The sequence below is a fragment of the Cnephaeus nilssonii genome (genome assembly GCF_951640355.1).
Source record: "Cnephaeus nilssonii genome assembly, chromosome: 11".
Lineage (NCBI taxonomy): Eukaryota > Metazoa > Chordata > Mammalia > Chiroptera > Vespertilionidae > Cnephaeus > Cnephaeus nilssonii.
The window spans coordinates 57,595,399-57,621,084 of NC_137082.1; the positions used below are offsets into that span (position 1 = coordinate 57,595,399).

Consider the following 25,686-nt stretch of genomic DNA (forward strand, 5'->3'; position numbering starts at 1 on the left):
TTTATTATATAGGATTAGTATTTTTCTTGACCAAACCTTTTACAATTTCTGTAGCATTATTGATTTACATATTCCTAAAATTAATTTTCTCTTATATAAAAATTTGACATTTATGTGTCAGTTTTATTTTTTATTGTTTACACTTGTTTCTTAGAAAGTTGGTAAATATTTCCATTTAAACTACCACTGATGGACTATAGGCATTTAATTTGTATGTGTAATTTTAAAAATGAAACAATGGTTTTAATTAGTATTTTCATACAAAGATATTTTTATGTTAATATGACTATAGGATACATTTTAAAAATATATTTTTTTTTATTGGTTTCAGAGAAGAAGGGAGAGGGAGAGAGAGAGAGAAATATCCATGATGAAAGAGAATAATTGATCTGCTGCCTCCGGCACGCCCCACACTGGGGATTGAGCCTTCAGGCCAGGCCTTGGCCCTGACCAGGAATTGAACTGTGACCTCCAGGTTCATAGGTCAATGCTCAACCACTGAGCCATGCCAGTTGGGGAACCATAGGATACTCTTTATTGGGTATACATCATGGCTGAAGGTGAAGCCAGCTTGATATAAGCAATTGATCCCCTAAGGTTGTTGAATGGAATAACAAATACTTAAACAAGTGAAATACTTAAATGTGATTTCGTTATATATGATGCAGTAGATGATGAATATCCTAATTCCATTTGATTGATGTTTTCCTAAAAATTATACATCAAATAACATTTTAAGCCTCAAAGGGGTAAAAGACAGCTTTTATTTATTTATTTATTAGAATGAGATGACTTTAAATATTTTATTTTCAGACTGGTTGTATTTGATAATCTTCAAATATTTGTTATGTATTTTCTTTTTTCAATAATATGGCCAACTTATTTTGAGCATACTATTAGGAAGATTAAGGAGAAGAGATTTGGATTTAGGAAGGAATTTGGGCTTAGAAGCAAGAATAACAAATTATTAGGGATTATGCAAATATAGGGCAGCAATAGGCAGAGGACCCAAGAATCCAGGTCAGTTAAGCAAAGACCAAAGTATAGCACGTAATATGCAGTTAGAAAATGTTATCTAAAGGTTGTGACTCTTGAGTTTTGAGTTTGAGTCAGGTAAATAAGATATGCATAGGATGGAGGATGGGGATGGGTTATTTAACTGATATTCTATGAGGTAGGAATTTTGAATATGTTCGTCATGTGGATGGGCTTTGATAGGAATGACTGTAACCGATAAGGAAAGAGGCATGAGCTAAGGAAGATTGTAAAGGTATTTTAGGCTTAGGCTTATTTTGAATTTTGTGGAATGCATTATACCTGGTTATGAAGTAATGATGTAAGATTTTAATTTTGTGTGCCTAAAATCAACTTACAAAGTTTAATCCAGCTCATTTTTATTGACCTATGGAACACTGATATAATAACCATAATAAATTATAAATATGCCAGCTTAGTCTTTAAAACGTTTAAAGTCCTTATCTAGCTATAAGCAAACTTGTCCACTTATCCCATTTAATAATGAATTGAAAAAGCACTAGTGTAACCTAATACCATTAAATAATGTACTTGATGGCAATTATTTGTCCCTGATTTTATTGAAAGCTTTTAATATTTTACATCTTAAATCTTATTAATGAATGTTAGTCACCAAATCCCTGTTATGTGATTAAAATTTTACAAGTTTGTGGCACTTTTAAGTAAATTTACAAATAAAGGGAAGGGAATCCTTTTAAGTCCAAACATGCTAGTGTTTTGGTTTTAAGAAAGTGGCCATTATCTTTATTTATAACTTAGTGGTATAAAATATGGAATTACTGATAGTACAATATATTCTTAGTTACAAAACCTATGAATGTTAATAGTATATAAGATGATCTTCCATATTATTGGAATAAATTTTTAAGCAGTGTAATAAAACATTCACTGTTAAAGCCAAAAACTGTTTTCAGAAAGTACAGATGTCAGTCAATATATGTTGGTTTTCTTCTCTTCCTAGAGTTGTAAAGATGTGCCACCTGTGGAGAAAACGATTAAGTTGCTTCCCAGTAGCCATGTTGCAAGATTACAGATATTCAGTGTGGAAGGGCAAAAGGCAATCCAGATCAAACACCAAGATGAGGTTAATTGGATAGCAGGCGATGTTATGCATAATCTTATCTTTCAAATGTATGATGAAGGAGAAAGAGAAATCCATGTAACATCAACTTTAGCAGAGAAAATTAAAGTAAGTATCTAAAACAGATTGTTTGTTTTTTAAAATATATTTTTATTGATTTCAGAGTGGAATGGAGAGCTAGAGAGAGAGAGAGAGAGAGAGAGAAGAGAGAGAGATCAGTGATGAGAGAGAATCATTGATTGGCTGCCTTCTACATACCCCCAACTGAGAATGGAGCCCACAACCCAGGCATGTGCCCTGCCTGGGAATCGAACCATGACCTCCTGGTTCATAGGTTGACGCTCAACCACTGAGTCACACTGGCTGAGCAACAGGTTGGTTATTTTTAAGAATTTTTTTTTTTTTTTTACTTTATGTTTGGAAGACTCTGAATAATAAGTTTTGCTTGGAGAATCATTTTCCACTCTTTTACTGAGTCTACCTTTGTCTTTGCAGCTTACATGTGTCTCTTGTAGGCAGCATATGGTTGGGTTTTATTTTTTGATTCAGTCTGCTAACTCTGTGAGTGACGTATGTGCTTATGTAGGTGGGTTCCAACTTATGGTGAAAATCGCGTTACGTCGCTCCATAGGAATGGATCTCCAACATAAACCGAGGACCTACTGTGTTTATCCTGGTTTGGGGATTTTTGTGTGTGGTTACTATTAGGTTTGTGAAAAAATTAAGTTGCATATGTGCCATAGTATTTTTCTTTCTTTTTTTTTTAATTTAATAAATTTTAATTGTTCAGATTGTTACAATTGTTCCTCTTTTTCCCCCCCCATATCTCCCCTTCACCCAGTTCCCAACCCACCCTCTACCCTTACCTCACCCCATTGTCCTCATCCATAGGTGTACAATTTTAGTCCACTCTCTTCCCACACCCCACACACCCCTTTCCTCCTGAGAATTGTCAGTCCACTCCCTTTCTATGCCCCTGATTCTATTATATTCACCAGTTTATTCTGTTCATCAGATTTTTTATTCACTTGAATTTTAGATTCACTTGTTGATAGATATGTATTGTTCATAATTTTTATCTTTACCTTTTTCTTCTTCATCCTCTTCTTAAAGAATACCTTTCAGCATTTCATATAATACTGGTTTGGTGTTGATGAACTCCTTTAGCTTTTTCTTATCTGTGAAGCTCTTTATCTGCCCTTCAATTCTGAATGATAGCTTTGCTGGGTAGAGTAATTTTGGTTGTAGGTTCTTGCTGTTCATCACTTTGAATATTTCTTTCCACTCCCGTCTGGCCTGCATAGTTTCTGTTGAGAAATTAGCTGATAATCATATGGGTGTTCCCTTGTAGGTAATTAACTGTTTTTCTCTTGCTGCTTTTAATATTCTTTCTTTGTCTTTTGCTCTTGGCATTTTAATTATGATGTGTCTTTGCCAGGGCCAGCCCGGTCTCCAACATGTCTTGGTGTGGTCCTCTTTGGATTCCTTTTGTTTGGGGTTTTGTGTACTTCCTGGACTTGTAAGTCTATTTCTTTCACCAGGTGAGGGAAGTTTTCAGTCATTATTTCTTCAAATAGGTTTTCAGTATCTTGCTCTCTCTCTTCTTCTGGCACCCCCATAGTTCTGATGTTGGTACGCTTGAAGTTGTCTCAGAGGCTCCTTACACTATCTTCAAATTTTTGGATTCTTTTTTCTTTTTTCTTTTCCGGTTGAGTGTTTTTTTGCTTCTTTGTATTTCAAATCTTTGACTTGATTCTTGCGATCCTCTAGTTTGCTGTTAGGTCTCTGTATATATTTTTTTTATTTCAGTCAGTGTATGTTTAATTTCTAGTTGGTCCTTTTTCATTTCCTCGAGGGTCTCGCTAAATTTATCGGCCTTTTCTAGGAAATTCTTGAAAAACCTTATAACCGTGGCTTTGAACTATATATCCAGTCGTTTGATTTCCTCCATTTCTTTCATTTGTCATCTGTTTCTTTGTCTCCGCATTTTCGCTGCTTCCCTGAGTTGATAGTGTGGCTTTGTATGGTAGGTGTCCTATAGGGCCCAGTGGCTCAGCCTCCCCCAGTTACCTGAGGTGGACACTCTTGGTGCACCCCTTTGTGGACTGTGTGCACAGCCTTGTTGTAGTTAAGTCTTGATTGTTGTTGGTATCACTGGGAGGAATTGACCTCCAGGCCAGTTGGTTGTGAGGATCAGCTGTGTCTACGCTGGGAAAACTTCTGTGCTGGAGACACCCTTATGAGACAAGACTTGCAAAATTGCAAAAGCCTCTGTGCTCAGCTTGAATGGGGTGGAGTCTCAGGGCAGAGAGCAGACAGCCTTGGCTTCCCGTCAGCCCTGCCCTATGAGGCTCCTGGGTCTCAGTGTCCCTCGGTAATCGCTGCAAGCACCTCTGAGAGAAAGCCGCCCTCGAGTTTTGCCCACTGCCAGACAGTCCAGTTTCTCCCCGAAGGAGTCTGGGTTCACAGAAACTTGCCCGGAACTGGAGTTCAGCGCATTCGGGAGGTTCCTTCTCCCTCCTGCTTTAGCAAGCAAGCCACGCACTCAGCCACCTGTGCACTCAGCCGCCGGTGCACTCAGCAGTCAGTCCTCTCTGCGCGTGCGCCCCCGGACCTCTGCCTTCCGCAGCTCCCCTGAGTCTCAGTGTGCTTTTTGTTTTCCTGCCAGTCTAGATTCCCCCTGAATGTGTCTGGGTTCCCAGAGTCTCGCCTGGGACTGGAGTTCAGCCCAGTTGGGAGCTTCCGTCTCCATCCCACTTGAGGAAGCCAGCCCACGCACTCAGCTGCCCGTGCACTCAGCTGCACGTCCTCTTTATGCGCGCACGGCTCCATACCTCAGCCTTTTGCAGCTCCTCTGAGTTTCAATGTGTTTTCCTCTTTCCTTCTAATTGTAGAATTTCCACTCAGCCAGCTTTCCTGTGGTTCTGGATGGTGTCCATTTTGTCTTTTAGTTGTAGTTTTGATATTGTGCGAGGCAGCAGTTTAGGTGTTTACCTATGCCACCATCTTGGTTTCTTCCTAGTGTTTTACCTTTTATGTTTTTGTTGTCACAAATTATTCCTGTTTATGCTGTAAGTTTTTTGATTATATTACTTGTAATATTGTGACCTTATGTTCTTTGTTTCAGGTAGAATAACTCCCTTGAGTATTTCCTGCAATGGAGGTTTTCTGGTGATAAAATCCCTTAGCTTCTGTATGTCTGGGGACGTCTTTATTTCTCCTTCATATTTAAAGGATAATTTTCCTGGATATATTGCTCATGGCTGGTAATTTCTCTCTTTCAGATATTTGAATATTTGGTTCCACCCACTTCTATCTTGTAGAGTTTCTGCTGAGAAGTTGGATGAAATTCTGATAGGTTTTCCTTTGTAGGTCACTTCCTTCTTTTCCCTGCCTGCTTTGAGGATTTTTGTCATTAATTTTTGATAGCTTTAATACCAGGTGCCTTAGAGAGGGCCTATTTGGATTGAGATAAATAGGTGTTCTCTTTGCTTCTTGAATTCGAGGATCTAGTTCTTTCCATAGGGTTGGGAAGTTCTCATCCACTATTTGTTTGAATAGACTCTCTGTTAATGCTCCCACTTCTCCCCCGGAATACCTGTAATTTTAATATAGCTTTTTCTTTTTTCAATCTTTAATTTCTTTATTGATTAAAGTATTACATATGTGCAAACAGACTGTCAAATTACAGGGGGAAGGTTAGGGAGAGGTGGGGGAGATAAGAGATCAATCAAAGGACTTGTATGCATGCATATAAGCATAACCAATGGACGCAAAACTCTGGGGGGGTGAGGGCATATATGGGAGTGGGGTGGGGGGGGCAATGGTAAGATATGTACACATATAATACCTTAATAAAAAAATTGGAAAAAAAATAAAATAAAATAAAATAAAATAAAGTATTACATATGTGTCCATATCCCCCCTTTAACCCCCCAAACCCTCCCACTCATGCCCTTAAGCCGCTGTTGTCTGTGTCCATTGGTTGGTCTTTATATTCATGCATACAAGTCCTTTGGTTGATCTCTCCCCCTTACCCCCACCCTCCCCTACCTTCCCTCTGAGGTTTGACAGTCTGATCTCTGCTTCTAGTCTCTGGATCTGTTTTTGTTCATCAGTTTATGTTGTTCATTATATTCCATAAATGAGTGAGATCATGTGATATTTATCTTTCTCTGACTGGCTTATTTCACTTAGCATAATGCTCTCCAGGTCCATCCATGCTATTGCAAATGGTAAGAATTCCTTCTTTTTTACCGCAGTGTAGTGTTTGTTCCATTGTGTAGATGTACCACAGTTTTTTAATTCATTCATCTGTTGATGGGCATTTAGGCTGTTTCCAAATCTTAGCTATGGTGAATTGTGCTGCTATGAACATAGGGGTGCATATTTCCTTTCTGATTGGTGTTTCTAGCTTCTTGGGATATATTCCTAGAAGTGGGATCGTAGGGTCAAATGGGAGTTCCATTTTTAGTTTTTTGAGGAAACTCCATACTGTTAACCACAGTGGTTCACCAGTCTGCATTCCCACCAGCAGTGCAAAAGGGTTCCGTTTTCTCCGCATCCTCGCCAACATTTGTCCTTTGTTGATTTGTTGATGATAGTCATTCTGACAGGTGTGAGATGGTACCTCATTGTCGTTTGGATTTGCAACTCTCTGGTGATTAGTGACTTTGAGCATGTTTTCATGTCTCTTGGCCTTCCTTCTGTCTTTTTTTGAAAAGTATCTTTTTTAAAGTTTCAATCTCTTGGGTAAATTACTCGTTTTGTTCATTGATTTGTTTTCTGGGTGCATTGATTGCCTGTCTATATTTTCTCACTTCTCATTGAGTATTTTCAGAACTACAGTCTTGAAATCTGTCATTTATATCACATATTTCCGTGTGTTCCAGCTTGCTTTCTGCAGATTTTTCTTTTTTTTTTCTGATCATCCTTGTTACTGTTGTTATTAATAGTCTTTGCTGATCTCCTTTGCCTTATCATTTATATCTGTCTATATTAATGAAGAGGTCTTTCTACTATTTTCCAGTAGATGATGCTGAATTGCAAGATTTTTTTACCTCTGTATTCTCTCAGGGTTGACCTCCACGGCTTCCATAAAGCTTCTATAAGACAGTACAGCTGCACTGCTTAGGGGTGGGATTTGTTATGCCCTCAGCGTAATGGGAATCCCTGACCTCCTTGGGGTCCTGCTCCAAGCACCCCTCCTGGGGACCAGTCACAGAGGGAAACAGCAATTCTACTGCAACAGCTCTCGGTTTATAGACAACTAGAGGCCTGATGCACGAAATTCATGCAAGAGTAGGCCTTCCTTCCGGCAGCTGCCGGCACCAGGCTTCCCTCTGACACCCGGGACCCAGGCTTCCCTCCGGCCACCAGCAGGCAGCTCAGGACCCAGGCTACCTTAGCAGCCCTGGATTCGCCCAGAAGGACGGAAGGACTTGTGGTCTAATTAGCATATTTACTTTTACTAGTATTATTATATATAGGCTCCTGGACCCAACTCCAAGGGCAATATGAGGCAAGTTTTGGGATTTCAAGTGGCAGCAGGGCTCGGTGGTTCTGCTTCTATGTATGAAACACCACCCCCCTGCCCAACAGGGGAGAGCTGCAGGGCAGAACCCCGTGTGCCCTGTTAGGCATCTGCCATCTCAGACACTGTTCACTCGCTCCCTCGCTGCCCCTGTTCCTCCGGCCCAAGGAAGCATCTGCTACCACCAGCTTCCTCCCTCTCCCGCTGGGCCAAGAGCTCCTGGCTGCTGGCCTGCTTCTGGGGGCTGTCTGTGCTCTCCTCCCTTCTTGTCTCCCCATTTACTCTTTTTTGTCCACCTTTAGATGTTTCAGTGTTTGGGTCTCAGGCATGCTTCTGTGTTGAGCAGGAATTTCTTTGTTGAATTATAGTTGGTTAACTTGTTGACATTTCAGGGGGACCGGCCGAGGGTTCTCTAACGCTGCCATTCCTCTGATGTCACTCTCTGAACAAGAAGTTTTATACGGCACCTCTAAGAAGAATCTTACCAAAGATAAATACTATCATTTATAATTCCAGGCTAATAAGAGGTTTTCTTCATGCACTAGATTGAAACGTGAATGATTCATATGTGACATGATTTTAACACTTAAAACCAAATTCCAATGTTTGGTATTTTGTTTAGTTGTCACTACCTGGCCAGCTGTATTTCTGCATCCACAATCAAAATCACTAGCTTACCACAGCAATCTATTTATAGCTATTCTGAAGGCACTAAATAAAAGGTCTGTTAAAGGAAAATAATGAAGCAGTATTGTTAATTATACAGAGCCCTGATTTGGCCTCTGGAAATTGGTATAACAATCGCTAAAAGCATGATCTTAGAAAATAGTTTGGTAGGTTCTCAGTAATTTTAGGTGGTTCTCATCATTCTGCTGTCATTTGAATATATTATTTGTACCTAAAATGGGTTAATCTATATGTTGAAACTTAACATATTACTTAATAGACACCCAAATCAAAATGATTAAATTGTTATCACATAAAGTAGATTGCTTACTTCTTTAAAGTACAGTCAATTCTGCTGCAATGAAACATGTAAATTTCTAAAAGTCATTGTGTGTAAAATGGTGCAATAAAAAGCACAGGGTTTATGGGAAAATGGGAATTAGAGGCACAATATTTAAACTGCTGGCTTCCAACCGCTCACCTGCCTGCCAATCTGATCACCCCCTAACCACTCCCCTGCCAGCCTGATTGACGCCTAACTGCTCCCTTGCTGGCCCGATAGCCCCCAACTGCCCTCCCCTACCAGCCAGGTCACCCCCAACTGCCCTCCCCTACAGGCCTGGTCACCCCTAACTGCCCTCCCCTGCAGGCCTGGTCCCCCCAACTGCCCTCTCCTGCCGACCTGGTTACCTCTAACTGCCCTTCCCTGCTGGCCTGGTCGCCTACAACTACCCTCCCCTGCCGGCCATCTTGTGGTGGCCATCTATGACCACATGGGGGTGGCCATCTTTGACCGCATGGGGTGGCCATCTTGTGCAAGGGCGTGAGGGTCAATTTACATATTACCTCTTAATATATAGGATATTCTATAGTCATCTTTTTTTTAATTTAATAAATCTTTATTGTTCAGATTAGTACAATTATTCCTCAATTTCCCCCCATAGCTCCCCTCCACCTGGTTCCCACCCCACCCTCTGCCCTTACTCCCCCCCCCACTGTCCTCATCCATAGGTATACGATTTTTGTCCAGTCTCTTCCCGCACCCCCACGACCCTTTCCCCCCGAGAATTGTCAGTCCACTCCCTTTCTATGCCCCTGATTCTATTATATTCACCAGTTTATTCTGTTCATCAGATTTTTTTATTCACTTGATTTTTAGATTCACTTGTTGATAGATATGTATTTGTTGTTCATAATTTTTATCTTTACCTTTTCCTCCTTCTTCCTCTTCTTAAAGAATACCTTTCAGCATTTCATATAATACTGGTTTGGTGTTGATGAACTCCTTTAGCTTTTTCTTATCTGTGAAGCTCTTTATCTGCCCTTCAATTCTGAATGATAGCTTTGCTGGGTAGAGTAATCTTGGTTGTAGTTTCTTGCTGTTCATCACTTTGAATATTTCTTGCCACTCCCGTCTGGCCTGCATAGTTTCTGTTGAGAAATCAGCTGATAGTTGTATGGGTGCTCCCTTGTAGGTAACTAACTGTTTTTCTCTTGCTGCTTTTAATATTCTCTCTTTGTCTTTTGCTCTTGGCATTTTAATTATGATGTGTTTTGGTGTGGTCCTCTTTGGATTCCTTTTGTTTGGGGTTTTGTGCGCTTCCTGGACTTGTAAGTCTATTTCTTTCACCAGGTGAGGGAAGTTTTCAGTCATTATTTCTTCAAATAGGTTTTCAGTATCTTGCTCTCTCTCTTCTTCTGGCACCCCCATAATTCGGATGTTGGTACGATTGAGGTTATCCCAGAGGCTCCTTACACTATCTTCATATTTTCGGATTCTTTTTGCTTTTCTGGTTGAGTGTTTATTGCTTCTTTGTATTTCAAATCTTTGACTTGATTCTTGCAATCCTCTAGTTTGCTGTTAGATCTCTGTGTAATATGTTTTATTTCAGTCAATGTGTGCTTAATTTCTAGTTGGTCCTTGTTCATATCCTCGAGGGTCTCGCTAAATTTATCGGCCTTTTCTAGAAAATTCTTAAAAACCTTATAACCGTGGTTTTGAACTTTGTATCCAGTTTTTTGCTTTCCTCCATTTCTTTCATTTGTCATCTGTTTCTTTGTCTTCGCATTTTCGCTGCTTCCCTGAGTTGATGGTGTGGCTTTGTATGGTAGGTGTCCTATAGGGCCCAGTGGCTCAGCCTCCCCCATTTACTTGAGGTGGACACTCTTGGTGCACCCCTTTGTGGACTGTGTGCACAGCCTTGTTGTAGTTAAGTCTTGATTGTTGTTGGTATCACTGGGAGGAATTGACCTCCAGGCCAATTGGCTGTGAGGGTCAGCTGTGTCTACTCTGGGAGAACAACTGTGCTGGAGACACCCTAATGAGACAAGACTTGCAAAAGCCTCTGTGCTCAGCTTAGATGGGGCGGAGTCTCAGGGCAGAGTAGACAGCATTGGTTTCCCGTCAGCCCTGCCCTAATAGGCCCCTGTGTCTCAGTGTCCCAAGGTAATTGTTGCAAGCACCTCTGAGAGAAAGCCGCCCTGAAGTTCCTCCTGCTGCCAGACAGTCCAGTTTCTCCCTGAATGAGTCTGGGTCCCCAGAGTCTCACCTGGAACTGGAGTTCAGTGCAGTTGGGAGCTTTTGTCTCCCTCCTGCTTGAGAAAGCCATCCGCATACTTCGTTGCCTGCCCTCTCCACACACGCGTCTCAGTACCTCTGCCTTCCGTAGTTCCTCTGAGTCTCAGTGTGCTTTTCTCTTTCCTGGCAGTTCAGTTTCACCCCACTTAGTTGCCAGTCCTCTCTGCGCTCAAGTCTCAGTACCTCTGCCTCCTGCAGCTCCTCTGAGTCTCAGTGTGCTTTTCTCTTTCCTTCTAGTTGTAGAATTTCCACTCAGCCAGCCTTCCTGTGGTTCTGGATGACGTCTGTTTTGTCTTTTCGTTGTAGTTTTGAAATTGTGCGAGGAAGCAGTTTAGGTGTTTACCTATGCCGCCATCTTGGTTTCTCTCTCCTATAGTCATCTTGAGTTTCAAAAAATAATAACTGATGTTTTAAAAGAGTTGTTTAACTAGGGGTTCAACTGACCTTATTTTAAAATTTTTATTTGGAATAACCCCTGCTCCAGCCAGTTTATGTTTTCCCTCATTAATGAGTGAAGAGAAATAATCCTGAAAGGGAGGCACAAGTCATTTTTACCTATATCAGCAGAGTTGGGTGAGTGGTTTAAAAGTGGTGCCAAGGAACTGGCTTCTAAACTGGTTCCACATTCTTTTTCATATTGCGGTGAAGAAGAATTGACTGGAGAGCCTCTTCCTGTATGTACCTTTCTTTTGGCCATTCTCAGAGCTTGTGGCCTACATTTGACACATTTTTGCCTCAAATCTTAGTTTTATATTTCTTGGGTTCCAGAGATTTTAAAACATGCACCTCTTCATTGATAATACAAGATATTAAATACTGTTATTTTAATAAATTAAATATAAAGTCTTTAAAGTGGTTTTTGTGGTCTTTATAGAATTCGCCAATATTGTGGAAAGTCAACCCAAACTAGGAATTAATTGAAGGGATAACACAGCTATTTGTGAAACTCCTACTTGCTTCCATTATTTAAAAAAAAAAAAAAGTATAATAAAGACTGAATGAGAATGAAACATGGTTTTAAAAGATTAAAAAAGATTAAAAGGTGACCAAGCCTATTAGAGCATCATAAACTGGAATGAAAATATTAGAATACCAATTATTTAAGAGTCACAACAAAGTTGAGCTAAAAACAATTCTTAAATAGAAAGGATTGGAAGTTTAAAAGTAGGATAGATGGGATAATTAACTTTAAAATATGGATCTAGTAACAAATTAAAACATGGGATGCAAGAGGTGCAAAATTAAATTAGAGCTAAAAGCATTCAAGAATGAATTAAAGCTAGAAGAGGTCAATGAGGGGAATAAGGGGACATATGTAATACTTTCAACAATAAAGATATTAGCTCTAGCCGGCTTGGCTCAGTGGATAGAGTGTTGGCCTGTGAACTGAAGGGTCATGGGTTCGATTCTGGTCAAGGGTATATGCCTTGGTTGTGGGTTCCATCCTCAGTAGGGGGCATGCAGGATGCAGCCGATCAATGATTCTTTCTCATCATTGATGTTTCTATCTCTCTCTCCCTCTCCCTTACTCTCTGAAATCAACAAAAATATATATTTAAAAAAACACACAATAAAGATGTAGCAAAAGAATGTATTAAAGCCAAAAGGTGGCCAGAGGTAATTACCATCTGTGGGCATAATTTCTGTGTTTGCTGAACAAAGGTCCACTCAAAATCTCTTCAAAGTCCATATTAATAAGATTCTTTTTAAAAAGTAAAAATTACCTCTTAAGAATTGATCATGTAATTTGATCTGAATATTATTTTTAAACCATAGTTATCACAGTGAGAATCTTGTAGCAAAACTCTAAAGAAATAACCTAAGAATTTTTATTTTATTGCATTGAAAGATATGGCAACATTAATAGCAAAAACAACATAGAAGATACTTTTTTATCATAATAATATATGACCCACCATCATTCTGGTCATAAGGGGGACTTCTTTTTCCTCAGAGGGAGAAAGCCTGGGTTATAATTTAACTTTAAAAGTCTTCACTTAGTAAGACAGTTAGTTGGCAGTAGGAGGATATTAGACTAAACTTTTTACTATTGTTAACTATGTAATTTTTCTCTTAGGTTAACTGGACTCCTGAGATTAACAAAGAACACTTGCTGCAAGGTCTGCTTCCTGATGTACAAGTACCAACATCTGTAAAAGATATGCGCTATTGCCAGGTTTCATTTCAAGATGATCATGTGTCTTTGGAAAGTGCATTTACAGTAAGGTTTGTGGACATATTACACGTGGAGGCATTTCAAAATTCAGCATATGGCAACAAAAATACTTTTCTCAAAAGCACTCATATAAAAGTTCTTTTTAATGTAGGAAATATCACAATTTCTGTGAAATATGGCAGGTTGTCTTTGGAATAAAACCTTACTGGAGATAGTGATTAGTTTTTAATATCAATATAGCCCTGGGCTTAATTAATTGGCCCTCTAGTATCTGTAAGAACCAGAACTTTCAGTAAAGGAAAGTCTTCCTAGTGCAAGCAACAGTGAAACACCTGCAAAATGAAAGACACAAAAAATACAAAATATACAATCTAATTAGTCAATGTATTGTTCAGAAGGAAATATTCCTTGGTTATTGATGAGTTTCAAAGCTCACTCCAACCAGACCCAATATATAGAACATAGAAAAGGGGAAGGCAGGTAAATATATTAAAAATCTTGCACATTCACCTGTCACTTCCTTGGCCATCTTTCTGGCAACCTCCTTCATTTCAATTCCTCTACCCATTTTCATACTATTTCCAACAGTTTAAATAGCTCCATAAAATTTTCAGATGTACTACTTTCCAACTATAGCCAGATCTCTTAATGGTTATTCTTAACCTTCTTTTTTTCTCAGTGCTCTCGTTATAATTTCTTTTTAATCCAGCATAGATATTATGATTTAACATTTAAATAATTTTTTCTGTCAGTATTCTGTACTCTCTTTGCAAGCTATCTTTATTTACTCTTGGGTTATTTGGAGGGGAATTATTGCATTTGAGTTTTAGAAAGTGAGTGATACATATATCTTTAGCATATTGTAACTAGTTTAAATTTTTTGTACAATGAATGGTGTGACTAAAACCTTTTAACTTGTTAACCAATTTCAGACCCCTACCTGATGAACCTAAACATCTAAAGTGTGAGTTGAAAGGAGCAAAAACAGTACAGATGGGCCAAGAGCTTCAAGGGGAAATAGGTTAGTATGTCCAGCTTAAAAAAAAACAAACCACAAAAACTTACATAATATGTATTTATGTTCATGTTTTGACATATATAATCTGAAAGGAAAGCTTTGGGTTTATATATAACTAGAGGCCCAGTGCACAAAATTCGTGCACGGGGTGTGTGTGTCCCTCAGCCCAGCCTGCACCCTCTCCAATCTGGGATCCCTCTCACAATCCAGGACTGCTGGCTCCCAACTGCTCGCCTACCTGCCTTCCTGATTGCCCCTAACCGCTTCTGCCTGCCAGCCTGATTGATGCCTAACTGCTCCCCTGCCAACCTGATTGCCCCTAACTGCCCTCCCCTGCAGGCCTGGTCAACCCTAACTGCCCTCCCCTGTAGACCTGGTCCCCCCCAACTGCCCTCCCCTGCAGGCCTGGGTCCCCCCCAACTGCCCTTCCCTGCAGGCCCGGTCTCCCCCAACTTCCCTCCTCTGCTGGCCTGGTCACCCCTAACTGCCCTCCCCTGCAGGCTTGATCGCCCCCAACTGCCTTCCCTTGCAGGCCTAGTCCCTCCCAACTGCCCTCCCCTGCTGGCCATCTTGTTGTGGCCATCTTGTGTCCACATGGGGGCATCCATCTTTGACCACATAGGGGCAGCCATCTTGTGTGTTGAAGTGATGGTCAATTTGCATATTACTCTTTTATTATATAGGATTATTGGCTTAAAATCCATTGTCAGAAAAGATTGAAGTGTTTTCACTATTTTTGCCCAGGTTGACATACTGTGAAGTTAATTTGGTAAAAAGTTTGTTGGAAAAAATGTTGACTCATATCAGTGAATACATATATATCCTGTACTTTTCATATATCTAGAACAGTGATTTTCAACCTTTTTCTTCTCATTTTACACATAAACTAATGGTAATTATCTATCCTTTTTACTCCAGAGTGACTTTTTAAAAAATCAGGTGCCTCCACTTGTATGTCTGGTATGAAGAATTAATCAGATACAACCTTATTATGCAATTTGATTAATAAGCAACTCTATTATATGATCTATATATTTATGGTTTAAGACAGGACATTCACACTGCACGGCTTTTATTATGTTAGCCAGTGTCATTTTTTAATTTTCCAATCTAAGGGAAAAGAGGTCAGTGTCCCTGACTAAATAGTCAGGTATTACAGGTTTTACAGATTCTTGTGGCACACCAGGGTGTCAGGGCACACTGGTTGAAAATTGCTGATCTAGATATGTAATACTAAATTATTTTCTTCAAATGTTCATGGTAAAAATCTGGTTAGCATCAGCATCATTTTAAATATATAAATACAATGTATATATGTATATTCTTGATATTTTTGTTATTGATTATAAGGTAAATGAGTATAACTATACTAATAAAAGGGTAATATGCTAATTAGACAGGGAGACCTTCCGGATGTCCTTCCGAACAAAGCCATGGTGGCAGGGCCAAGGCAGAGGTGGTTAGGGGTGATCAGGCCAGTTGGGGGTGAGCAGGCTGGTTGAGGGTGGGCAGGCCAGCGGGGTGAGGCAATTGGTGGAGATCAGTCTGGCAGTGGGGGGAAGTTGGGGCGAGCAGACCGGCGCGGGGGAGGAGTTGGGGGCGAGCAGGCTGGTGGGGGGGGCAGCTGGGGCAAGCAGGCTGGCGGGGGGGGCAGTTGGGAGTGATCAGGCTAGCAAGAGGGGGCAGTTGAGGGTAAGAAGGCCAGCGTGGGGGTAGTTTGGGGTGATCGGGCCGGTGGGGGGGGGGAGGTTGGAGGCAAGCAGGCCAGCAAGGGGGGCAGTTGGAGGCGAGAAGGCCGGCGGGGGGGGGGGGCAGTTTGGGGCAAGCAGGCCAGCAGGCAGAGTGGTTAGAGGCGATCAGGCAGGTAGGCAGGTGAGCAGTTAGGAGCCAGCAGTCCTGGATTGCGAGAGGGATGTCCGACTGCAAGTTTAGGCCTGATCATTGGGCCTAAACCGGCAGTCGGACATCCCCCAAGGGGTCCCAGATTGGAGAGGGTGCAGGCTGGGCTGAGGGACACCTGCACCCCTGTGCATGAATTTCGTGCACCGGGCCACTAGTTTTTTATAAAAATACAAACAAGTACGAAGAGTGAGTTTTTAGGCATAATTTTATTGAAGTATATAAGTGTATTATTTATAGATATTTGTATCTTTTGTTAAAAGATAACTCTTTAAAATCAAACTTTCCTTTTAGTTGTAATAGTTACAGATCAGTATGGAAATCTGATTCAAGCATTTTCACCAAGTTCTTTATCTGCCTTGGGAATTGCTGGTATTGGACTTGATAGCTCACAGTTGAAAACTACCTTTCAGGTATGGCTGCTTTTCACTACAGTTGGCTAATGCCATTGGTTTACATATGACAGAATTGGGGGGAAACTAAAACAACTAAATGAAATTTGATTTTAGTGTTCATAGCAAAAAAGTCATAAAAGGAATTACAAACCTTTTTGTAATTAAAATTTTTGAACATATGCAAAATATAGATTAAATAGTATAAATAAATTCCATGCTCCCATCACTTAGCTTCAAGTCATTACTTCCCTCCTTATCATATCATTTTGAAGCAAATTCTTTACTTTTTTCCATTTTTTTTTATTGATTAAGGTATTACATATGTGTCCATATACCCCCAATACCCCCCCACTCCACTCCCATACATGCCCTCACACCCCCCCCCCCCCCCGCTATCTCTGTCCATTGGTTATGCTTATATGCATGCATACAAGTCTTTTGGTTGAGCTCTCCCCCTTACCCCCACCCTCCCCTACCTTCCCTCTGAGTAGTGCATTGAATTTATAGATTGCTTTGGGTAGTATGGACATTTTAATGGTGTTGATTCTACCAATCCATGAACACGGTATGCTCTTCCATCTATTTATGTCTTTCTCTATCTCTTTTTTCAGTGTCCTATAGCTTTCCGAGTACAGGTCTTTTACCTCCTTAGTTAAGTTTATTCCTAGGTATCTTAATTTTTTTGTTGCGATGGTAAATGGGATTTTTTTCTTAGTCTCTCTTTCTGTAAGTTCACTGTTGGTGTATAGAAATGCCATAGATGTCTCCTGCTACATTGCCGAATTCATTTATTAAGTCTCATAATTTTTTGATGGAGTCTTTAGGGTTTTCTATGTACAGTATCATGTCATCTGCGAATAATGACAATTTTACTACTTCTTTTCCAATTTGGATGCCCTTTATTTCTTCTTCTTGTCTGATTGCTGTGGCTAGCACTTCCAGTACTATATTGCATAGGAGTGGTGAAAGCGGGCATCCCTGTCGTGTTCCTGTTCTTAGAGGAAGAAAATTCTATACATCACATGATACAATCTGCTTCTTACCATTTTATGTACAGACTCATATACTCTTTCACTCATTGCTCCTAAATTATAATGTCTTCCTACATCTTTAGTTACATTACATACCCATCAGCATATAAACGTGCTGCAATACCTCTCATTTTAAAAAACACCACACACACACCCCCAAAAAACACCACCACTCCAAAACTTCCTTTGACTCTGAATCTTTGTCCATCTACTGCCCTATTTCTCTTTTTTTTATAGTGTAACTTCTTGGAAGAGTTGTATATATTCTCTGTTTTCACATTCCCAGGCAGGCCCCATTCAACATATTTTTCTGTCCTATTCCGTCTGACCAAATTCATTGTCAGTTTTTAGTTCTCATTCCATCTTTCAGACCTATCAACATTTTACATTATAAATTTAGACCCCATCACCTTAGTATGGCCTAAAATACCCAGTAGTATTCCTCCACAACATAATCTCCCACCTTTCTTCTTTCATAGCTTAATATTTGCCAGGCAAGTAGACTTACTTTCTTCCAACTGTCATTTTACAACTGATATGTACTGTCTTGACTCACTTTCAAACAACAGGAATCTACCCCCAGTCTCTGCAGAGATAAAAGAGCTTTTTGTGGGTTTTTTAAATAAAAAGTAGTTTTAATATATTATTGTTTCTTAAAATCATTCCATTTCTGCATCTACATGAAATGTCCTGCTCTTCTGAAGTACATTCCTCTGATAAATTCAACATTAGACCTTAACAGAGTGCCTTTAAGAATTTCATTTTAAATTCTATTTGTACTTATCTGCAATTTGCAAAGGCATAAACAGATTGCATTTTCAAGATTTGAAGTAAAACCAGAATAACTTCCAACATGACATAAAAAATAAATCACCTCTTCAAAAGGGCTTTTGGTGTTTCACTATTAAATGTGACATTCTGGCCCAGCAGGTGTGGCTCAGTTTTGAGCTTCGACCTATGAACCAGGAGGTGTCCATTCATTTCCCCATCAGATTATATGCCCAGATTTTAGGCTCGATCCCCAGTAGGGGGACATTCAAGGGGCAGCCACTCAGTGCTTCTCTATCATCATTGATGTTTTTATCCCTCTGTCCTTTCTTCCTATCTCTGAAATCAATGAAAACATATTAAATGTGAAATTCTAGGTTATACTTTACATATTTTAACTTTCAATATGTTTTACTAATGAATATTCAATTTGTTTTTAAAATATTAAAAAATTCCCACTGGCTGTGTGCTCATTGGGGTTTTGGGCAGATTAATGTGGATTATTTTACAATGTCTTTTTATGGAAAATGTTCTACAGTTGTTTACAAACAAAGCATAAAATTTTAAGTCTAATTTTTAAAATATGATGAATTTGTACTCAGTGGAAATTTAAGATGGTGAAATCATTAAGAGTCAGTGTTAAAATCCAAATACTACAGTACTCATGCCAGTATGGAACTGGTTTAAGTCATTCAGTCACATTGTAAAAATTACAAGCTAGTTTTATTGATTTCCATTAATATGATGTGTTAGGTATTCTAAGTACCAGGGATTAATCAGTGACAAATCAAAGCTCCTACCTTCTTAGAGATCATGCAATATGATCCTTCTTGGAGAGCATGCAATAGGTAAGACATGACTGATAAGAAGAAAAATAAATCATGGTAAGGGAATAGAGTGACATTATATAGGTTGGTCAGGGAAGACCCCTCTGAATAAGATATCCTATATGCAAAAACAAAAAAGAAAAGCCATGTAGATATCTGGTAAAGAATGTTACAAACAGAGGAAAAGAGCAAGTGCAAAGGGTATTTGGCAAGTACCTGCTTGGCTATGTGGGAACAGAAAGGAGACCATGTAAGTGTAAATAAGATAGGATTTAGGCAAAGTAAGATAAAAGTACATAGCCAGACTTTTTAGATCTCTCCTTCACAAAAAAAGAAATTCAGTTTCTCCTCTGAAGGAAATGAAATTCATGGTATGCCAGTGTTGACATGTGTGCAAGTTATTTGCAGTTGTTTTACCCAGAAGCACATCTTCCTATCTTCTCAATGTACTTTTTTTCCTCACTAGGAAAATACACAGAGTATAAGTGTAAGAGGCATCAGATTTATTCCAGGTCCTCCTGGAAATAAGGAACTTTGTTTTACTTGGCGTGAGTTTTCTGACTTTATTCGAGTACAGCTAATTTCTGGACCACCAGCTAAACTTCTCCTTATAGATTGGCCAGAATTAAAGGAGGTAAGTAACTTCCTGCCTTGATTGAAAGAATTTAATATATCACATGGCTTCTTTCAGCTTGTCAATGGATCAAAATAGATATATTTTGTTGTTAAAGTAACAACAGATAACAATAGGAACAGTAATAGCAAAAGGGCAAAGAAATACGATTCTTTATACTTGATTATTTAATTCATTACTGTGTCCTTGTTTGTTAAAAAACAGTATAATACAGTATAATAATTCAAATCCTAAATATGTTATATTTTCAAACATGCATAAAAGTGAAAATAGTATAATGAAACTCTTAATGGTTTTTGCCAATTTTGTTTCATTCTCTCTCAGTGACTTAAAAAATGTTTTTGTTGGAGTTTTAAAACACCAGATATCAAGTCATTATAACTATAAAAACTTAAGTATGTCTTCCTGTGCAAGTACTTAAGTCTTAAAATCTAATTCTGCAAATACCTGTCAAATCTGTTACTTAGGTTGAGCTTTTACTAAATTTTTAGAATTGTAATATTGAAATGTTTAGATTCTGGCATTTACTTATGGTATAGCAAGACACCCTTTGGTATGATAGCTTACATTTTTTTCTAAAGGAAAATGAACTCATATGACCATGGTAGTAGATGAAATTTACTTCTAAAGAAGCAGATCATTTAAGAAGAGTTTACGTGCCTGTGCCCTAGTTTGAGATTGTCCTTTTTTTTTAAATCCTGAGAATTTTTTCCATTGATTTTTTTTTAGAGAGTGGAGTGGAGGGAGGAGGCAGAGAGAGAGAGAGAGAAACATCAATGTGCGAGAGACACATTGATCGGTTGCCTCCTGCATGCACCCTGACCTTTTATTGAATTATTAATCATTTCTATGAGGATCATTAGTAAAAATATACTTGACTTTTAAAATTTTATTTTAATTGATGAAAGAAGCCATTTGTGAGTAGAACAGAGATAGAGTATATGATGATTTTATAAGTACTAGTATACAAATAATAATGATATTGTTTGACACATATTTAATGCTTCTTAAAATATTTATATGTGTATCAGTCTGTTCCAGTGATTAATGGAAAAGAATTACAGCATCCTCTCATTGTTCAACTTTGTGATCAGTGGGATAATCCAGCACCTGTACCACAGGTTAAAATAAATATCATAAAAGCTAACAATTTAAAGGTAAATTTTAAATGTCCTTAAATAATTTTCGCTTAAAATTCTCAATCTCATTCTTATAATAATGTCTTTAGGTGTTACATTTTTTAAAATGTAGTCTCACATAATATAACATCTATAATTGCTTAGTTTAAATCAACTTAAAGATTTTTCATAATTATTTTATGGAAGTAAAGTTTATATCTTACAAGTACTGTAAGAAGGGGCAGTGTTCTTCAATTATGACTATTTGAGTATTTATTGTATAATACTAATATTTGGATTTTGGATTAGGATGAATAGATAACACTGACAAGGTGTGACTGAAGGGCAGATATAATGACCTGCAGTATGAGTTAAGTAACAGGTGGTATTGGGGAAACTTACAAGCTGAGAATAAGCAAAAAAAGTCGTGATAGGTACCTACCAGGGCCTAGGCATAGCTGCTAAAACTACCCTGGGCTGTTCTAGGGTGTGGGGCAGGCATGTACATGGCCTTGTAATATTTGGGGGCAGACATAGTGCTGGATATTAGGAAGTCAGATATTAAGTATTTCTTTCATAAGTATTGGGATAACCAACTACTTAGGATCTACTAGGGACTTTGAATGCTTGGTGCAAAGTTGGAGGACCTTCTATGAGGGGAAAAGCAAGAAGTTGCCAGTTTCTTAGAAAGTTGTGTTTTGACACAATCCCTCCTATTGGTTGAAGGGAATTAATTTGCTCCAGCAAGGTTGTTACTAGGCAACACAGAGAGAGTTCCTGAGGTAATATTCAGCCAGACTTGAATTTTAGTGAATGAAAACAGTTGATAATATGTATGCCGAAACCGGTTTGGCTCAGTGGATAGAGCGTCGGCCTGCGGACTGAAGGGTCCCAGGTTCGATTCCGGTCAAGGGCATGTACCTTGGTTGCGGGCACATCCACAGTGGGGGCTGTGCAGGAGGCAGCTGATCGATGTTTCTCTCTCATCGATGTTTCTAACTCTCTATCCCTCTCCCTTCCTCTCTGTAAAAAATCAATAAAATATATTAAAAAAAAAAACAAACAGTTGATAATATGTAAATACACAGTTCTCTTGAAATTAATCTATTAGTTCAATAAGAATCCCAATAGGGATTTACCAGGACCTAATAAGTTGATCTTTAAAAACATACCAGAGAGCCATGGCTGGTGATTCAGTTAGTTGGAGTGTCATCTTCTATGCAAAAAGGTTGCCGTTTTGATCTCTGTTCAGGGCACATGCCTAGGTTGAGGATTCAGTCCCCAGTTGGGGTGACAGGAAACAACAGATCAATGTTTCTCACATCGGTGTTTCTCTCTCTCTCTCTCTCTCTCTCTCTCTCTCTCTCTCTCTCTCTCTCTCTCTCTCTCCTCTCTCCCTCCCTCCCTCCCTCCCTCCCCTTTCCTCTCTCTCTAACATCAATAAACATATCCTCGGGTGAGAATTAAAAAGAAAAAGACATACAGGATTTTAAAGTGCCAAGAATCCACATGGGCTTGTTTTCATAGTAAAAAGTAATCAGGGTTAAAGTAATCTGTCAAAAAGATGATATTGCTGCTATACAATCAGAAATAGACTTGCTTCTCTGGTTTAGGGCCTATTTTGAGGAAAATGGGTTGAGAGACAAGGGATCTTAATGTGACAGGTACAAATATAGGACTTCATTCCATCATTTCACTTACTTATCATTTTTGCCTCTCCAACTATTGGTGTGTGTTTTTTTCTTCATCTACTATAGTTCTATAATCTTTATGTTCCATTGAAATAAGTATTAGGGTTTAGGAGTGTGATTTTCTGGTATCACTTTACAAATTCACTTTTGTTCTTTTTAAAAATATATATTTTTTAAATTATTTTAAAGAGGAAGGGAGAGGGAGAGAGATAGAAACATCAATGATGAGAGAGGATCATTGATTGGCTGCCTTCTGCACGCCCCACACTGGGGATCAAGCCCGCAACCCAGGCATGTGCCCTTGACCGGGAATCGAACCTGGGACCTTTCAGTCCACAGGCCGATGCTCTATCCACTGAGCCAAGCTAGCTAGGACTCACTTTTGTTATTAATGTTTGTTTCTAAGATGGTTAAACTGATTATTTTTTATCCCAAATAAGAATATGACTCTAGTTACTAGATAAAAATGCTGACAGACTTTTCTAACCAATGATTAGGAAATGTGGCAACTGATTCTTAATCACTTGAAAGTGGAAGCTTGGTTATCACTATGAAGGTAGTATTGCAGCAAAGATTTAGAAGTACAGTTGATAGACATAAAGATAACAATGAGCCTTGGCTGGTGTAGCTTAGTTGTTTGGAGCATTGTCCTATACACCCAAAGATGGTGCATTCGATTCCCGGTTAGGGCTCATACCCAGGTTTTGGATTCCATCTCCAGTCAGGGCAAATATAGGAGGCAGCTTTTTGATGTTTCTTGCATCAGTGTCTCTCTCCCCCTCCCTTCCTTCCTTTTTCTCTTCTTTCCTCCCTATGAAATCAATGAAAAAAAGGATATCCTTGGGTGAGGGAGAAAAAAAGATAAAAGATGAAGTGATGATGGACATAGTATTATGATGCCTTGAATTATGTGTGTGTGTGTGTATATTTATGTTTATTTCTCCCATGCCATCCCCCAGAACCCCAGTTTTGGAATATACAGTATTTGTAAAATTAGAAAGTTGTAGGTTTTAAAAGTGTGTGTAACTATAACTTTTTAATTACTAATAGAGAAATTGAATTTGATCTCTAGAATTTTCTAATTATTTTATTTTGTTTTATTTTTAGCTCACTCCTTCAAACCAACAGTATAAAACAGATGAAAGGGGCAGGGCTAATTTGGGAGTGTTCAGTGTTTATGCCCCTAGGTAAGAACTGAGAGTTTACTGGTTATTAATATTATACAGTCTGTTTTTTCTTATTATTTGCTGAAGTTAAGAGTAATAAACTGTCCTGGCCAGTGAGCAATGGTTAGAGTGTCGGCCCAACCACTGCAGGGTCGCAGGTTCAATTCCTGGTCAATGGCATACTAGTATATCTGGGTTGCAGGTTTGATCCCTGGCCTCTGTTGGGGCACCTGCGGGAGGCAACCTATCAATGTGTCTCTCACATCGATATTTCTCTCTCCTTCCCTACTTCCCTCCCTCCCTCAACTGTCTTCCAAACTCTCAAATCAATAGAAAAAATATCCTCTGGTGAGGAATTAAAAAGAAAAGAGTAATAAACTAGTCTTCTGTTTAGTGTTAGGTGACAGAATGAGCAAGAATAGTTTCTTAAATGAGTTAAACTATGTATAAATTCTCAGAATTTTTAGATTATAACTAATGTAATTTAAACCCTCTCCCTCGTTTTTTCCTTTTTAGAGGAAAACATACTATACAGGTGAAAGCCATCCATAACAGGAATACCATAGAAGGACCTATAATTAAGTTAATGATTCTTCCAGACCCTGAAAAACCCATTCGTCTCAATGTTAAATATGACAAAGATACTTTATTTTTAGCAGGGGGTGTTTTCACTGGTGAGTAATTCACAGTTTTAAAATAAATTTGTAATGATAATTTGCCTTTCACATTAGTGGAATAAAGTATCTATTCTAGGTACTTTGCATGATAAAGAAAGCAAGTATGTAATAGCCTTTTAAATGACAAAGAAAGTACATTTGACTTAGCTATTTGTCTTCTTTCACCTCTGTATCCTGCATACCTTTAATGATACATAACAAACTGAAAGTTCATACATAAACTGATAGCCTTGGGTAATTCAGTTTGCAAAAGAAATATAAACTGCTAAATGGCAAGAACTGTCAGGGCTCTACTAAATGTATTGTAATATTAACAAAATAAAACCAAATTGTTTAAGTTAATTTGGAAGGAAACACATCAATCAGAATTTATGATTAAAGATTCTTCAGAACAACAAACATTTATTAAATGCCTCCTATGTCCAGGCACTATACTTGGCTCTTAGTTCCAATAATGAATATGACAGTTTTCAATGAGTTCAGTCTAATGTAGGAGACAATCAAGTAAGCAAATAATTTCAGTGTAATCTAGCAGGTGCCAAGTCAATAGGAAATAGTATTTGCTTCATACAGGTTATTTTCTTGAAGACTTATTTTCTTGAAGGGATGAATTCCTGTACATAAATATAATTATTAAAAATTGTTAATTTTTGAATCTAATTTTTTTGGTCTGCTTCTTTTAACTACTTATGTTACATATAGACATTGTCTTTATACTCGAGTGTTTTAAATGTTTGGGGAGATAAGACCTATTTTCTGTGATTTAAAAGGAACAGATGTCAAATGAATGTTACAGATGATAAACATAAGGGGAATATTATGTGTAATAATAATTTAGCTGCTGTATGCTATTAAAAACCATAAAAGAAAATAAATAGCCCTAGCCGGTTTGGCTCAGTGGATAGAGCATCGGCCTGTGGACTCAAGGGTCCCACGATCGATTCCGGTCAAGGGCATATACCTTGGTTGCAGGCACATCCCCAGTAGCGGGTGTGTAGGAGGCAGCTGATTGATGTTTCTGGTTCTCTCTCCCTCTCCCTTCCTCTCTGTAAAAAATCAATAAAATACATTTAAAAAAAAAGAAGAAGAAGAAAAGAAACATTGTATTCTTAGAATTCACAAAGTATATGGATTTATGACCAGCTGCCCAAATTTCTGGTTGCTGAATATCCACAGTCTAACCTTTTTGGTCTTGCATGATAAAACTTACAGCATGGCAGACTATGAAAATAAGACAAGGGACTATTAATAGCAAAGATGTATGTATATATTTCTGGGAAAGACTTAGCACCAGAGTTGTCTGTCATGATTAATAAGTTTTATAGACAATTGTTGGAGAATGCTGATTAAAGAATAGTGTTATTTTCTTCATCAGGATTTTATTAACATTTAA

The 25,686-nt window shown here is 38.6% G+C and overlaps 1 protein-coding gene across 2 annotated transcripts in view; it reads left to right on the forward strand.

Annotated features, from left to right (window-relative positions):
• Positions 1–25,686, forward strand: part of SMCHD1 (structural maintenance of chromosomes flexible hinge domain containing 1) — a 164,544-nt gene that overhangs the window by 80,550 nt on the left and 58,308 nt on the right. For both annotated transcript variants that reach the window (XM_079784345.1, XM_079784346.1), the window contains exons 25-32: positions 1,997–2,224; positions 12,971–13,119; positions 14,002–14,090; positions 16,281–16,399; positions 19,474–19,641; positions 20,673–20,798; positions 23,558–23,637; positions 24,133–24,290. In XM_079784345.1, coding sequence (XP_079640471.1) covers positions 1,997–2,224; positions 12,971–13,119; positions 14,002–14,090; positions 16,281–16,399; positions 19,474–19,641; positions 20,673–20,798; positions 23,558–23,637; positions 24,133–24,290 — 1,117 coding nt within the window. The remainder of the gene's footprint in view (positions 1–1,996; positions 2,225–12,970; positions 13,120–14,001; positions 14,091–16,280; positions 16,400–19,473; positions 19,642–20,672; positions 20,799–23,557; positions 23,638–24,132; positions 24,291–25,686) is intronic.